Here is a 17249-nt window from a genome sequence, read left to right as displayed (position 1 = left end):
CGCTCACAAAGAGCCTGAAGGCTCCTCTAGATAGTCTGCAGTTGCAATTTTGAAAAACTAGTTAAGATGGGTTTTACGTCTGTTTAGACGGTATGAAAAACCATAAAAGCACTCATATTGATCATTTGCACAGATTAAAATTTCCCACTGGTCAAGTAGACGTATGTGGAAAGATTAACAATAGCTCAGCATATTTGAAGAGCAAAAAATTAGATAACATTTTATCACCCAAAAGAATATAGTGCATTTAAGAGTAGATGAATCGCAGTGGTTCAAACATCTGGATCTGTGGGTGCGTTAAAATAATTGATCCAAAGTTTCAACTTGTTTGACACATTCAACACTGTTTATAATTCAGAAACATTTGACTCCAACAGTTGAAAGAATTTGTTAGAATTACTCGATAAATACACTGTCGTTGAAAAGCAAAGAGTAAGAGCGTGTTCCGAGTCCAGATGTGTGTTTATAATCACACGAGTTGAATCATTTAAACCAGGGGTCGGCCACTTAAAATGTTGAAAGAGCCATATTGGACCAAAAACATGTCTGGAGCCGCAAAAAATGAAAAGTCTTGTATAAGCCTTAGAATGAAGGCAACACATGCTGTATGTTTCTAAATTAGTTAAAACTGGGGGAAGATTTTTTTTTTCATTATGCACTTCGAGAAAAAAGTCGAAATGTCAAGAAAAAAGTTGAAATGTCGAGAAAAAAGTCAAGATTTCGAGAAAAAAGTCGAAATGTCAAGATTAATGTTGAAGTACAATCTTGAGAAAAAATTTTAAATGTCGAGAAAAAAGTCAAAATGTCGAGAAAAAAGTCAAAATTTCGAGAAAAAAGTCAAAATGTCGAGATTGATGTTGAAGTACAATCTTGAGAAAAAAGTCGAAATGTCGAGATTAAAAAGGAAAGGAAAAAGGAAAAAAAGAAGCAAAAAAGAGAAAAGAGAAAAAAAGGAAAAAAAGGAAAAAAGAAGAAAAAAAAAGGTCAAACATTTTTGAAAAAGCTCCAGGCAGCCACTAGGGCGGCGCTAAAGAGCCGCATGCGGCTCTAGAGCCGGTTCAGATTCAGTTCAGATTGAAACGTGACGGTGGGTGTTGCTGCAGGCTGCAGGCCGGCTCCTGGTGAATAAACACTGCAGTGCTGCTGTGGGTTGTTCGTCAGCAAGAAAACGTTGTGACTCAGGCCTTGATGACACCTGGTTCAACGGCTGTGTTCATATTTCAGCCACTTCCTTCTTGCTGTCACGTGACCTGAGCTCGCTGAGCGGCTGGCTGCAGTTAAGCCCCTATGAATGCTCAGAGAGATGTTTACGGTCCAGTTTGACATTGTGGATGCCGCGCACAGCTGTCTCCCGATGCCGTGACAGTGGGATTGCCCCCCCTCCCTCCACCGCACCGCCTGCTCGCACATCTGTCCCTCTGTCTGTGTTCAGTTCAGTGATGCTGGAGTTTGTGATCAGGGTTGTTTCTCTGATGTCTCACCGCTCTAACCCACTCCCCCAGTGTTTGACGGATTAGGCGACCTGCTGATGCCGGCCATCACGCCCCAGAGCACCGGGGGCAGCAGCACGGGAGGAGGGATGGGAACCCCCATGGGAATGGGGGGGATGGCAGCCACGCCGACGCCCACCAAAGCCATCGGAGGAGATCTGGACTCGTCGCTCGCCAACCTGGTCGGAGGTAGATGGGAGAGTTTTTCATTTCTGTTTCATATAAAAACTGTTCCACGGAAAGTTAATTCTTCTTTGTGTCTTTTTTTAACCTGTCCAGACCTTGGAATGAAGAAGAAGTAAGTGTGAGGAAAGCTGTAAATACAACATTTGCATGATGCTTGTATTGCATGTATATACCTTATAATTAAAAACCATGATAAATAAATATAATGTCTCATGTCTTGTAATGTCAAATTGATATGGAAAATTTGTTTGTTTAAAAGATGTAATTCCTACATTTACCTGGACTTGGTTGTTTTCTTTATTGACAGTATGAGCCCCAGTTGTTTCATATTTCTTCCCCATCAGCTTTATTTTGTTTGTTGCATCCATATAATTATATATAAATAAGCAACATATCGCAAAAACTGTTGGTACAATTTAGTGCCAAACAGGAGATTTCAACAGATGATTATAGCTATGAATTGTTGCAAAAGTTGGATCCAAGTTGGACGAGCAAAGACAGGCAGAGGAATCTCCACTTTGCTATCAAATAAGCTAGAAAACATGTTCCTCACAGAAAGATCGATTTTCATCTTCCTTGTCCTGCAGTCCATAATATACTTGTGGAATAAACAAGGAATCTGGAAGAGTTACATTGTGTGAAGGGCAAGGACACAACACCATCCCTCAGATGGGACTGTGTCAGAAGCCATCATTGATCAATAGCTGATTAAACCACATGAGCGGAGGATTACCTTTTTAACTTGGTGTTGCTAGTTATTTAGAGGCACACATGTTAGACAGTCAAGCCCAGGATAAACTCAGCTTATTTGGACAAAGGACTTCATTCCTATCCCCTTGTTTTAAATCTCTTTCAGGGACCCGCAAAGTGAGAAGAAGCTGACGGGAGGTGCCAACTGGATGCCACATGTAGCTCCCGCAAGCTGGGGAGCCCCCATGGTGAGGACTGTGAGGGCTAACACCTACTGTCACTGGCACAGGAGCACAAGCTAAACCCACTGTTGCTTTCATGTTGCTTGTCCATGTAACGATGATGTAAAACCTGTTGGGATGTCTATAGGACGTGCTAGTTGTGTTGATGTGGCCTCTGTCCGGCTCTTTAGGGCGGTGCCACCTCTGGAGGAGCTGCAGCTCCGGGAGCAGCTCCTACCGGAGCAGCGATGGGGCCACCCATGGCCACGCAGCCTGGCTTTGGCATGGTGAGGCTTTGTTTATCTTTAGGGAACCAGATAGAAGTCTTCTGGATGTGCAATGTCGATCTGAAGTGATTTACAGTAAAGAGCTGTTTTTGAGTCAAGTTATTGTTAGGAAGATTCTTTCTGATTATTATAAATGGAAGGTCATTATTTTCAGTTGTTATTTTTTTTATATCTACTCATTTTTTTCCTGTGCTAGTCTCCTGCAGGAGGACCTGGAGCTCAAATGATGCAACCCATGATGATGCAACCCATGATGGGGCAGCCGATGATGGGGCAGCCGATGATGAGACCTGCCTTCGCAGGAGTGAGTGCACCCGGAGCACCGGTAACACACCACCCACGCTGAAGCACATTTAATACCAGGAAGCAAATAAGCAGGGTGTATGTACACTGCAAAAACTCAAAACCTATTTCTAGTTAAAATGTCTCATTTTTAGTCAAAAAAATCTCATTACACTTAAAACAAGACTCATCACTGTAAAAAAACAACAATTTTCACCTGTGAAAATGTACTTGAAACAGGTGAAAAATTGTCAAATAAATTATTTTTCTGGTAATGACTCACTTGTTTTAAGTGTAATGAGATTTTTTGACTAAAAATGAGACATTTTAACTAGAAATAAGACAAATATTCCTGGGTTTTTGCAGTGTAGGTATGGTAATATGAATGTGACCCTGTGCTTAATTTGATAGAAAGTGTTTGTGGTTGCCTGAAAAGCTGTAATTTTATGGAGATTTGATTTGTTTTCTCAGCTCTCTCCAGGACTTGTAAGCCAGAGCCCCAAGAAGCCCAAGGACCCTCTGGCAGAACTCGATCTCAAGGACTTCTTATAACACCTGAGCTATGTAGGTGCTTGGAGACTAGTTTCATGCTTTATTTCTTCTAACAAAAAAAAGAGAAAAATAAGATAGACATTTCTAAATGCCATTTATTCTCCATAATATTTGTTCATTTTAGATGATATAAGTTCCGGGACACGTCAGCCTAAAACAAGCCAACAGCTCATGAATGAGAAACATCATATTTTTACCGGTTGAGGCTCCGCAGCCCTTTTTTGCTGCTACATTTGTTACCTATTTTGCCTTTTGTTCTGAATAACTCTTTTATTCTGTGGTTTTGTTTGTTTTTTTGCGTGAAAATGTGATAAAAATTCTATGAGCAGAGTGAGTCACATACACCCACAAACGAATAGGAAATTAGTCCTTGATAAAGGCAGATGTTTTGCCAGTTTGCTTGTTTGCAGCGTTTAACAGTATGTTAACACAAAGCTAAGAAGGAAAGAAGTCAGAAATCGTCTTATAGAAGCAATTATTGCTGTACATCAATCTAGAAATACACAAATGCATATGTAAAAGACTTAGAAACCTCAAAAAACTGAAGCATTTTTGGAAAGAATGGTGTAATTACACACTATTATTAAAATAATAACCATTGAAATGGATTGATCATATCTGCCCTGTTTTATGAGAGATTTTTGCAGTGACCTTGCTCTTCCTCAGAATACAAAAATACTTCACTTTTTCTCTCTTTTCCCTCTTTCCTGCATCCCAGCTGCTTTCCTCTCTGGATCCGGGCCTTCTCGACTTTTACCTGGTGTCTGTGAACATCTCAGGACGCCAACGGTGTTCAGCTACTCTTTTCTCCACCCCATCCGTCCACGACCCCAACTCTTCTCCTGTGTGATGTCGTAGCACAAACTGTGAAAGTGAACCATAGCGGATTATATTTAAAAAAAAAGAAGAAAAAAAAAGATACAAGTGTGCGTTTATGTTGGTGTACTAATCTTTTTGTCAAAACAAAATCCCCACAAATCAAACAAAACAAAACAAAAAAAAAAGTCCAGAAAAGTAAGTGCGAGAAAGTGACGAATCGTGTGTTTAGTCTCATTTCTGGAGCCGAGTTTGTACGATTGATGTGTTTTCGATGTCCCCAAAACTTCACCCACTGTCCTCTCCTTGGCTCCGCCCCCAAAAGGGGGAGGAGCTCTTCTTTGTTCCACACTGGTTGGGAGAGTGCGGTAAACACGGCTCCGATAGGTTTACAGGAAGGTCCTATTTGATGTACATAGATGTCTCTGGCGAGGATTGCGTCTATATTCTGTGTCTGTTTGAAGAGAAAATGTAAACGTGAATCAGACATGAAAATGTAAGAAGTCATGTGAGTATCCTTCTATTTCCTGTCATACTAGAAAGCCTCTGGAAGTAAGTATGACCGCCGTTAAATGATAAATAAGCTGTATATTTAGGAACAACTTCTGTGGGCTTCTGCGTCATGAAAGACCAGGAAGTCATCCTTTTTTCTTTTTTTTTAACTTGTCGATTTGTATTCTGTTTATTTTAGATATTTTTTTAGTTGTTTGTCATTTGTATGGACATTATATTTTTTTTCTTCGACATATTCCTCCAGATTGATGTGGATATTTTCTGGCGTTGCTGTCGAGGAGTCTTAAAACTTACTTAAAGAGAAACCGTTTAGTTACTGAATTGAACGTTTCCTTCTGTATAAATGTCCAGATGTGTTGAGTTGATTCTCACGTGGGTATATCTTCATTCTAACCTGCTCAGTATGGTTGTTTTTGTATTCTGTAAGAGTACCGTGGCAAACTCTGTGTTCAGACAGGTCAAACCAACTGATTTTAAGTCTTTGATTTAAACATATAATCAAGCTATCGATTTGTGAAGCAGCGGGGATGAGAATCTGCACCTCTAAATCCACTTAGAGATGAGAAAGGTGACAAGTTCACTCATTAAGGAGGATCCATTGCTCCTTTGGACTCCTTTGGTGTTTGAACAAAACTGTGTGAACAGCCTCCTGCACAATTACTAACTATAAATAACAAGGTGCCAAGTCAAATTTAACAAAATTCCCATTTGGTTTCTGTCTGAAAACAGGGTTTGTGTTGTTTCTCTCTCTGTTGCTGGCTTTTGGCCCGTTGTCAGTGGACCCCTGTAATCGTGCGTGTGGTCACATGGGAGCAAAGTCCAGAGAAACCCACTGGGGGTCACTGTTGACCCTTGGAACCATGAACTTGTTCCCCAACTCTTCGTTCCCCTTCCTCCTGACAGACTTTGGCTGGACTCCCTCTGCTCCGGCTGCGTCTCGCACCCGTCTCTCCTCCTGTGCTGCAAGCTAAAGAGAGTTATAAAGCTTACTCTGTGTGTGTTCGGCGTCATGTTTGTGGATTGATTGTGAGAGTCAGACGTGATTCAGAGTAAATAACAACAGGAGATTAACATTTTTCATGACTAAATGATCAGAATTGTATTTTAGTTTTTTTAGTTGTAAATTTATTTTATTTATGATGGCCTTTCCCCCGTGCATGTACGCCCTTTGAGATGCAATAAATTGGATGACGGACTGACCTGCTCATCATTTTTTTCCACTTGATCAGAAAGAACATAATTTATTCATCATGTCACCATTAACAAGTCATTAAATGTACAGTTAGTAAACTTTAGAAACATGAAAAAAGAAGACTTTTTCAATTCAGTTATAGTTGCAGCAGACTGAAGACCTGACTGAAGACACTGCTGTTGAATTACTTTCTAGTGACGAGGATGCTCAGTGGAGGGCGTTACCTTTTTCATTTTATCACACATCTTAATTCAATCATCCCCAGTGGCTCTAGAACAGATCCAGCCATTTCTAAGAGTTTGTTCAGTTTCTTTTAGTCACTGGCTCCACAACAGACTCATCTTGCTGCAAACACTAAAGCACCTAAGCTTCCTCATGAAGTAAAGTCGGCTCTCTCTGTTCTTTTAAAAAGCATCAGTGTTGTATCTGTGAACACCTACAGTAGGTGTTTATACACCTCCACCACCTCTACTTCTTCTCCTATGATGGAAAAAATATCTGACTTAATCCTGGCTCTCTTAAAATCCACTCATCTCCTTTACCATGTTCACATTCAAGATGAGATGATTGTTCTCATGGAACGAATGGTCCACCAGTTCTCTGTACTGGAGACAGGGTGAGAGTACAGTCCCCTGTGGTGCTCCTGTACTGCTGACCACCTGGTCTGACACACAACCGTTCAGTCTCACAAACTGTGGTTTGTTTTAGTAATCCAGGTGATTGTGGAAGCCTCCACCTGTGTCTTCTGCCGTTTCTGACACGGTACAACAGGCTCGAGTTAAATGTTCTTGAGAAATCGAAAACATGATCCCTTACAGTGCTGCCTTTAATTTTGTCAATTTTGGTCCTGTAAATTTCAGTTTACAGCATTTTGGTTTTATTTTTTTTACATTAAGCTAGACAGTGTAGTGTAGTTCTCGTTCCTTACAAATAATGTTGCTCTGCCATTTCTATGTGCTAAATACCGCTCTTAACGTTGTTATGAATTTGTTTTGGTAACAATGGCTAGCAGTGGGAGAAGCTTTGAAACTGGAACAAAACCACTGTGGGTGTGAAGTCAAACACACAAAGTTCTGTTTTATGTTTCAGGGGTAAATGCAATGAACATGCTCGTCTTTGAATGCACGGCACAGGAAAAGAAGAGAAAAGAGGCTGTCAATCAAAGAAATGAGGCATGTGATGCAGGCAGAGCGACAGCAAGACTAGTATCAGCAAAGGCCGTCCGGAATGACGTGCAGGGGAGTCGGTCTTGAGGCACAGTGTTTGTCAAACTAACTGCACTCCTTCATCAGCAGGGTTGGGTTAGGGTTATGTGAAGCTTCACATAGGAGCCTTTAATGTTTTTGTGGGCAGCAGAAGCCTTTTCCCTGGTATCTATCATATGTAGGTCAAATCTGTGAAAAAATGTAAAGCTGCAAATTTTCCTGCAGGATTTGTGATGAAATGGGATTTTAAATGGGCTGTTTCTAAACGTATTGATTTCAAACTGAGATGATTATGGGAATATTATGCGGTTTTCCATGTTAATTTTGTTGACTCACCACAGGAAATAGTTTCATGACTGCTGATCAGAGACGGTGCATTACAGCAGTTGTTGTGAAATTACCAAGTTAGAGTCTCTTAAGTAGATTTTAAGGCGATTTCAGGGCAGTTCACCAGACTGACGGAATAATTTTGTATATATATATATATAAATATATATGTATGCACACACACACAGACACGAGTGGTAATATTAGTTTAATGGTTGGTTGTCTTCAATCGGCATTTTTCACTTCAGACATTTGGAATTCAAAAGGGATTTTCCCAAAGTTTTTGGATTATAAGCAACATGAACAGTCAGAAATATCACTTTACAATTTAAAATTTGTAAGAAAACAATCTTTTGGCTTTCAAAATCTCATGTAACATCTAAAAATAGAGGAATATAAACAGCTCAAGTAAGTTATTGAATATTTCAGTCCCACTGTAACATAATCCAAATACGAAGCCTCACATTAAATATATAGATACAGTACCAGGTCATCAAAATATTTTCTGAAAGTCCCCCCCAAAAAAAACAAAACAATAACCCAACAACTTTACAGTCCCATCAATTAGCACCATGTCTTCTGAATGAGCTCTGATACAATTATGTGCACGACAATGAAACTGCATTTCACTGTGTTGCAGAAACAGATTGAAAAGACCCACAATATATATATATATATATATATATATATATATATATATATATATATATATATATATGTATGAGCTTCTATGCTGCTTTCAAAAGGAGCCTCTCTATTTAGACAGAAAAATAATCTTTAAGAAGTAGTTATAAAAAAGAAACCTCATACATGTTCCAGATATACACAATTCAAAACACCAATTTCTTAATAAATTGTTGCTCATTGAAACTTGACATTAATTTTTTTCTGTGTATTTTTTTTTCGTAAATTCCTTATACATGCTTCTTTTTTTACAATAATGGAAACATTTTAAAATGCAGGCGTCTCCTCTATCATTCAACGCTCATCAGAAATAAGGTACCAGGGTGTATGATTTACAACAATGTCTCTGAAGACGTCAATTCATCAAAAAGAGTGAAAATAAAGCATCAAAACAGATATGGCTGATCTAAAATGACATAAAATACATCTTTTTTTTCCTCACTTTTTGTTCTTTATATAAGCAAATAAATTAGAAAAGCTGATGAGCCACAGTTCTCTTGGTGCATTGACGAGTTCCTGCTGTTGCCAACACCGAGTCTGCTCGGCTGTGAGAGTGTGTTTGTGTTGATCAGTGTAGCCAGGTCCGTTTATTAAAAGGCACGAAATGGGAAAGACTTGGAAAAGAGAGGAAAACGTCAGGCCCCTGCTCGGTGACGGAAAGGTGAAGAACGGGGGTTGAGGAGGGACGGAGGGAGTCTGTTGTTTGAGAAAAGAGTCATGGGGAGCAGAAACGTTGGACAGGAGGAGGCCGTGTGTGGTCTCAGGCGATCTGACACTCGCTGGAGTTCCCGTGGACCCAGTAGCAGATCTGGGCGTACTTGAGGGGCGTGATTCTCACCGCCACGTTGTAATCCTGCTGCACCCCGTCCCCGTTCACATCCACCCACTGGTGCCCGGAGAACACCCCGATGATCTTCCTCTTCCACTTCTTCTTGCCGGGCTCCTTCAGGCGGATGTAGATCCCGGAGCCGCTGGAGCCCGGCTTGGCGTCGCAGTGCTGGTACAACAAGTCATTGGATTCGTCGGACACGGAGCAGAACCGGTACACCAGGTTCCCGGGTCGGTCGTCGTCGAAGCCGGAGAAGTGGATCCTCCCGGCGGGGAGCTTCTTGACGGAGGGGATGACGCCCAGCTCCATGTGCTTCACCTTCGGGGCCTTCTTCAGCTCCAGGATGGCGTAGTCGTAGTCGGCCCTCAGGCCGTCGGACACGCCCTTGAACCAGCCCTTGGGAACCTGCGTCTGCTTGACCCGCGTCCACCTGAACGAAGGCTTCCCCGAGTCCACGCTTCGGCGGCGCCGGCTCTTCTTACCCCTGCCTTTCCCTTTTCGGCCGCCTTTCCTGCCATTCTCCTCCTTGTCCTCTCCTTCCTCTCCTTCCTCTGCTTCCTCCGCGTCTTTGTCGCCCTTCCTTCGCCGGCCCTTTCCTCTCCCTCCTCTTCCTTTCCCTCCCTTCCCTCGCCGGGACTTCTCCTTGAGGATTCCGACGCGCAGCTTCTTGACCCCGTCCAGGTAATCCTTCCCGTCGTGGATGCAGTGCGCGGCCGTCAGCACGTGTCTGGGCGACACCAGCACCCCCGAGCAGCCCGTGGAGATCTTCACCGAGGTGGAGAACGGGTACTTGGTGGAGAACTGCTTATCGGCGATGGTGAAGCGCGTGTCGGTGCCGTACACCTCCCGCTTGCGGCGGGAAGTGGCGGAGGCGTTGGCGGGCCAGGCCGCGGCCTCGTTGAGGCCCTGCACGGACACGGAGGTGTAGGTGCGCGTGCCGTTCTCGTACACGGTCTCGTAGGAGAGGAACTGCTCCAGGTCGTCCAGGGACGGCGTCGGGAAGCGGCGCTGGCACTCGATGCCGCAGGTGCCGCGCAGCACGGGCTGAGCCTGGGCCGTGAAGTTGGGGCTGCTGAGGGCCACGGTGCGGCGCTTCCTCACCAGAGGAACCTTCCACTGGGGCCACGTGTACTGGTCGTCCAGCGCGCTCTCCTGCGCGGCCACGGCCGCCGCCACAGCCAGCAGGACGCACAGCGGTATGGGGCCCATCTTTAGGTTGGGCCTGGCTCTGAAACAGAAAGTTGGAAATCATCAATCACTCGGTTGATTTGAATTATTTTGGTACTAAAAAGTATAAATATTTTAGTCAGACATCAGTCACGTGGAGAAGAAAACCACGTGACTAAGAAGTTTTACGTATCATGACTTAAAAGGATCTGATCTTTGCCAGGTCTGAAAAGATGTCATCAGGACGACCTCACATATCACACAACTCATGACACGAAGCAAAAATGGAGGAACAGCGTGTGAAAACTAGACAGAATAAGATTAATTAACACCGAGCTGCTGCACATCAGCAAGTGTGACCACTTCTGTACAAGCAGAAACTTTGAAATAAGTTTCGCTGATTTGATGTTCTGGTGAATTCAGAATTCATGCAAACATAATGCCATAAAGGAAAGACATCAGCAATAACCATAGAGGTTAAATTGTTGAAGCTGTCACTCTGGGAAGGGCAGTTTACCGTTCAACCGTGAGGAAGATTATTCATAGTTTGCCAGTCTTCCTGAGAGTGAACTTTGCAACAGTCCAGGTGTAAGACCAGACTGTGAAAAGCTGGAAGATAGAGACTAGTACGGTTTGTTTGGAGGGGCTACTAGCGTAGTGAGAGGTCTCTTTTATCTATAACGAGCATTGCTGCATGGCTTAGCTCTGCACATTTTTGGACACAAAAGGCCGAAGTGGAAATAATACAAAGTGTCCATGATGCACGGTGGCACATTTGGAAAATGCCAAATAACACACATCAGCGTGAACAGCGTGTGCTAACGGTGAAGAGGTGGTGATTTGTTTTGCTAGCTGCACAGCCAGGGTGCCGCTCGGTCACTGACTGAACCACAAAGTCCTCTGGATAGCGAAGTATTCCTCAAGCAAACATGCCGCCTCATCTGACACCTAAAGCTGCGATGAGCAATGACTGTCAGACATACCAGCAGATCTAGAGCAGAACACTTTCCAAAGAAAAGTTTAAAAAGGGAAGGTGCAGCCATGACAGAGAGACGTAACAAATGTCCTCAGACTTCACAAAACCTTAGACTTCAAAGAGCATGACAAGATGACGGCAGCTCTTCCAATCACAATGTGGGCCGGTTCTACAAAGAACTGTAACTTTGATGGATCTGTTGCTTAGTTTCTCCACACAAATCAATCTCCTGGAGCTTCAATGGCCCAGTACTGTGTTCAGGGACCATAATGATTGTTTCAGGCCTGTAACTGTTGCTTTTCCCTCTGAGGACTAAGGCAGAGGGGTGAAACTCCTCACTGCAGTTCCAGTAATCCCAAATCAGTGGCTATATTAAGACTTTCTATGAGGCTGTGCTTGCTATACTGTTTTTTTCTCGCCACGGTCGGCGCCCTCTCTTCCCATCCATCCTGCAGAACACTCGGCCACAGCAGCTCTGCGGGCCCGTGTCTTCCTCTTGTTTATGGACTGTATAAAATGATTCCTGCGGTATAACTTTATGAACTGTGACAGAAAGGTGGTAATGCTATGGACCGGTTACCCACCAGGAATGCTGAGAGCTGAAAGCCCCGCCCTAAACGTTAGGGGTAATATCAAAAGTCTGCTCTTGGTTTCTTCAGTCTTGTGACAAAAGCAGCTGTGGCTTTAGCGCTGCAGCAGTTTGACATCTCCATCAGGACAGGAGGATGACACTAATTGAGACGGACAACTAGTGGATGAGTGTGTTAAAACTTGGCACGGACATCCATGCTGGATGATGAACAATTACAATTCAGACTTTTTATCTGCAATCTGGGACGGTTTTTCTTCTCCTTCATCCAAATATAGAAAGCATTTAGACTCATTTACTCTGATGATTTCCAGATGGCAAATCAAAATAACATTGGTGATCCTCAGACTGTCACCACGATGGCTGAGAAGACCTGAGAAAAGTTTGGATGTGGCTTTCAACCAGTTCCTCTCGCAGCCACAAGGAGGTAATGTCGCCCTGATCTTTGCAGACGCCGGCAATCCAACACTGTCATGTCTGTAAATGCTCTCCGTGCAGAAATAGTTAGGTGCCATTATCTGTATAAATCAGTAGCAAGTTTGAAGCGTTTTTCAAGCCTTCTCAGCGTGTCTCCAGAACTGATACATCAGCTTTGTGGTTGAGGGGAGATTTACAGTGTCTAAGTGTTGCTGCAGGGCTGTGGGCTGCGAGGAGGAGAAGATGAACCCTGGTCGTCTGAATGAGCTGAGACACTGGCTTGGAGGTTTGCCGCCATGGTTAACCTTCTCCCTCAATAATTACCATATCTGGTTTCCTTAGCGCCACAAGACTCACTCTTTGCACACGAATGACATCAGCCGGAGCTACGTAGGATGCCGGTTAAAGCTTTTACTGTGGACGCTGCCTGTAATCCTGATATCTATAAACTGGATATGTGTTTTTCTTATTTTTCTGGGTGTGACACGCTTCCTCTTTCTGATGCTCGTGCGGTGTATCAATGAGAGAACCTGGTTTGGCAGACTTCCCAGAATCCTCAGCTGAGAGGATGAATTAGCTCACCGCGTATATCATCACCTGTGGATCACACAGAGCTGCAGAGATTCAAACACTACTCTAGATTTCTGTTCAAAAGCAGCAGTTGTCTGTGACTGCAGAGGGGGCATTTGTGCTTCCACAGAGCATCCTATAAACCAAACCCAGCAGGCTGACATCTGACCAGCCTACAACAGACGGCAATAAAATACACGCCCGCAAGAGCTGTAAAAGAGTCTCAATAAATGGGAATACAAAGAAGAAAAAAAAAGGCCCTTTAGTTTTTCTGTGCAGCTTCACACTCCCACCCCAGACGCAGACGCAGCTCAAATCTGGGAGAGAGTCTGCAATTATTCAGCAAAGAGGGGGAAACTGATATGCTGCCATGATGGCTCTTGGCTTTTCTACAACACGCTCATTTGAAGTGAAGTGTTTTCCACTGCCGTCAGCTGAACGGGAGGCTGAGCCCGCTCCGTCCCTGTGGGGAGAGGGGTCACAGGAGCGCGCTGGAGACACCCGGGAGACGAGGTGACCAACGGATGGCGCTGTTTACAGCCTTCTCCCACTCCAGCTCAGTACTCAACGCTCTATTGTTCAGAGCAGCGAGAGGGACCATCATTTTCCCTACAAGCAGTTCTTGTAGGCTTTTAGACTGACACACACGGACAGATATGCACAAGGTTTTGACCTTTTCGTTACATTTAAAAACTATTTTGGAACATAAAAGTTTGTGTGAATATCATTCAATTAAAAGGTTTCAGGTTTAACCTTAAAAACAAAAAAAAATTGTGACTTCACATCTGCATTATTGAAGTGTTTGCTTATTCTCAAGCAGATACAGGTATATTTTAATGATATAACTATAAGCAATGAAAAAGCCCTGATGATTATAAATTGAAAAATGCTAAAAAATGGTTGAAAATAAATGCAAAAAGTGGACAAATTAGGAAAAGTGTGCAGACTTTAGGATTTAAAATCTGATTGAATTCATTTCCAGTCTTAACAATAAATAAAAATGACAGAAAACCTGTTTTGGGGTGAAAATTATATTAAAATAATAATATAAAGACAAATAAAAAGAAGAAAAAAAAGACTGATTTCCCAGCTTGTTTCCACTGGGAGATGGGATAAGTGAGAGGAAAAGCGCCCTACCTGCTCGCATCCGATTGATGGATTATCCCAAAATCCGCAGCGTATTGTTTGCTGCCCTCGGATGGACACAAATATGATCCTCCAGAAAACAGACGGGTTTAGTGCATCCCAGCCGTCTTGGTATCAGCAGGTCCTCCTCATTGCTTCTGCAAAGGAGTCTGAGGGGAAAGTCGCAGCCGGGACTCTCCGCTCAGGCTGCACTTGATGCTGAGGAGGGAGGGAAGGAGGGAGGACTGAGGGGGGAGGAAGGGGAGGAAAAAATATGAAAGGAACTTTTTTTGCTCATGACAAAAGCTGCTGGCAAGTGGGTGGGGCCAACCCTGGTGATCTGACTAAAGAGGGAATTTGGGGGTGAAGGCAGTGCTCTTATTCAGGAGGAGGAGGAGGAGGAGGAGGAGGAGGAGGAGGAGGAGGAGGAGAGAAAACACGCAGTCAGCTCACTGACTGGGACTCTGCTGGTTTCTACATCAGCATCCAAGTCCGTTCTGGGGCATGTGAGCCTGATCTGTGGCATTTTAAAGAATACTGTGGGCTGCAAGTGCGACCAGGATCAACTCTGATGTTTGTGTTCCCTTCGGTTTCTGACACACACGTGTTGCTTATCCACAAATCTGACCAAGTTGAGGCGATCTAGAAATTGGTAGCATCAAGTCTCTGGCTCAGAGGCCTCTGGGATGGACCATGCATGCATGCATTTCAGACGTTTCTCTGAAAGAAATTGAGGCTGTTGAGTGAGAGGCTGGCCTGATAGCAGAATATGAGTGAATCATCGTTGAAATATGCTAATAATAGTGCTATTAATAAGTGAGGGAACTGCAACATAACCTTGTATTTATGTTTTGTATTGTTTCCTTTATCTTGTTTTTATGAAAAGGCACATTTTTTATCCTTTGGCTTGGTTTGAATATTTTAGTGTTTTTAATCTACTGATGTTTTAACTTATCTTGATTCTTATCTTGGGGCCGTCCTTCTTGTTCTTTGTTCTTTTAGCCAAAGCACTGCCGTCACTTTATCTTATCCTGTGTTGTTGAGTGCATGGTTTTAGATTGTATGAGGAAGCACTCACTGTAAACCAAATTTACCCAAGGGTACAATAAATAAATCTATCTATCTATTTATCTATCTAAATATGGTTCGGCAGAAATACTGAATCCATGTTCAAGCCTGGCCGGCGACAAACAACGCTTAATAGACGTTGGCATTAAAAGTAAATCACAAAACATTGGTTGATTGTTTGATGGTTGATCCACCATCAATTCTAACCTTTTTGACCATAATTCAACACTGAATTAACATATTTTGGTTGGCGAGTTGGGTAAACTGACTGTGGGATAGTGACATAACAGCACAATGTAAATCTGAATGGATTGCTGAAAGAGACATTTTTAGAATAAGGCTGCCCCGAACAAAGTGAAAATATTGTGGGATGTTGGAGTGTTTTTATTAGAGAAAATTGAATTTCTTTCATAAAAAGTTCCTTTAATGTACATTGGTTGGATCATTATAAAATCAGGGTTGATGTATTGTCTTGGTCTTATCTGGGATATCTCAAGCAGCTTTTTATACCTTTTATTTTTATTTTTTTTATTTAACCTTTATTTAACCAGGAATAATCCCGTTGAGATTAAAATCTCTTTTGCAAGGGGGTCCTGGCCAAGAAGGCAGCACAATAGGTCCACATCAGTTACACATTGAACAACATCAACAAAACAGACATAAAAAACCGCTAAAACAGTTTGGCAATCACATCACTACAGTATAATCACTCAATGTTCGATAAAAGAACATGTGCATTCAGTAGTCAGATAGACCTTGATCCTAGCTTTAAAATCTACCAAACTTGGGAGATGATCCAATTTAAGATGACTCTGTAATTTATACCAGGACGAGGACGAGGAGGCCTTCCCCCGTCTCTACATGGTTTATCTTCCTGACTCCATCCTGCCTATAGATCGGTTTATGATGAGATGAGATGAGATGAGATGAGGTGTTATCGCTCACATGTCTCTTGCCCACCAATGCTGTAGCTCCTAAAGCACCTCCTCCCGTAGCCTCCACCTCTTGGCTCACCTATGTTCAGTTCATAAAAGCATATTGGTTATTTTAGTTGATCAATCATGCTTGAGTTGGTTTTATGGGTGTATATTTATGACATGGTGTTTGTGTTGGAGCTGTCAGCAGTTACAAATTAACATGTACAGGATTTGAATACTGATTGTCCTTACTGATCAAAAGTACACAAAAGTGTGCCCCGAGCAACACAAGTTAATGATTTATCAACATGTTTTAGTTTGTTTTCCCTTTCACTTGTTTGATGTGGAAATAATGTGGGCTTTATCTCCCACTAAAGACCACTTCTTAGATCTGGACACAACTGAACTCCTGTGGTGGACAAACAGCGCCCTTAAGAGCACTTGGCAGGTTGACCTGCAGACTTGCCACCCACTTAAATACGGCTCTCTGTTGAGTACTTTCATTATAAAAGGTCACGGCAGGCAAGAAGGGAAGGAGGCCGTTGGCAGAGGGAGGAGAATACCTCAATGACAAGTTGAAGTCTTAATGAACAAAAAAAAAGTCAGGAAATATGCGTCAAGGGATAGTTGGAGGGAGGTGGGTTTGGGGGGCAGATGTGTATCATCTGGAGTAACCTAAAAACTCTGAGTAACTGCTTCTGTCAGTCACAGTGATTTACAGCTGCCTTGTGTGCGTGTGCGTGTGTGCGTGCGTGCTTGCGTGCGTGCGTGCGTGCGTGCGTGCGTGCGTGCGTGCGTGCTTGCGTGCGTGCGTGCGTGCGTGCTTGCGTGCGTGCGTGCGTGCGTGCGTGCGTGCTTGCGTGCGTGCGTGCGTGCGTGCGTGCGTGCGTGCGTGCGTGCGTGCGTGCGTGCGTGCGTGCGTGCGTGCGTGCGTGCGTGCGTGCGTGCGTGCGTGCGTGCGTGCGTGCGTGCGTGCGTGTGTGTATGGAAGAGTCAGTAAATGGAGTGACATAATGACATAAGTAAATGGAGTGGTGGGTGGTCTTCACACCTGACATCATGTTAATTATCATAATGGATGCTCATTTGTGTGGGTGTGGATCACACACACACACACACACACACACACAAACACACACACACACA

General features: G+C 43.3%; 2 protein-coding genes across 2 annotated transcripts in view; one reads left to right on the top strand and one right to left on the bottom strand.

Moving 5' to 3' along the window:
• Positions 1-6227, top strand: part of snap91a (synaptosome associated protein 91a) — a 74175-nt gene extending 67948 nt beyond the window's left edge. Inside the window, exons 23-29 of the mRNA XM_061716179.1 lie at positions 1503-1679; positions 1770-1788; positions 2533-2614; positions 2779-2874; positions 3071-3199; positions 3628-3720; positions 4427-6227. Coding sequence (XP_061572163.1) covers positions 1503-1679; positions 1770-1788; positions 2533-2614; positions 2779-2874; positions 3071-3199; positions 3628-3708 — 584 coding nt within the window. The 3' untranslated portion in view covers positions 3709-3720; positions 4427-6227. The remainder of the gene's footprint in view (positions 1-1502; positions 1680-1769; positions 1789-2532; positions 2615-2778; positions 2875-3070; positions 3200-3627; positions 3721-4426) is intronic.
• Positions 6228-8900: 2673 nt separating this feature from the next.
• prss35 (serine protease 35) lies at positions 8901-14354 on the bottom strand. The gene is made up of 2 exons (XM_061716167.1): positions 14131-14354; positions 8901-10502 (listed from the first exon to the last, which is right to left on the bottom strand). The coding sequence occupies exon 2, from the start codon at positions 10481-10483 to the stop codon at positions 9206-9208; it is 1278 nt and encodes a 425-aa protein (XP_061572151.1). The 5' UTR covers positions 10484-10502; positions 14131-14354; the 3' UTR covers positions 8901-9205.
• Between the last annotated feature and the right edge of the window lie 2895 nt (positions 14355-17249).

This window comes from Cololabis saira, chromosome 3 (genome assembly GCF_033807715.1).
Source record: "Cololabis saira isolate AMF1-May2022 chromosome 3, fColSai1.1, whole genome shotgun sequence".
Taxonomy (NCBI): Eukaryota; Metazoa; Chordata; class Actinopteri; order Beloniformes; family Belonidae; genus Cololabis; species Cololabis saira.
Note: the sequence above shows the minus strand (reverse complement) of the source record. Positions and strands in the feature narration are given on the sequence as shown.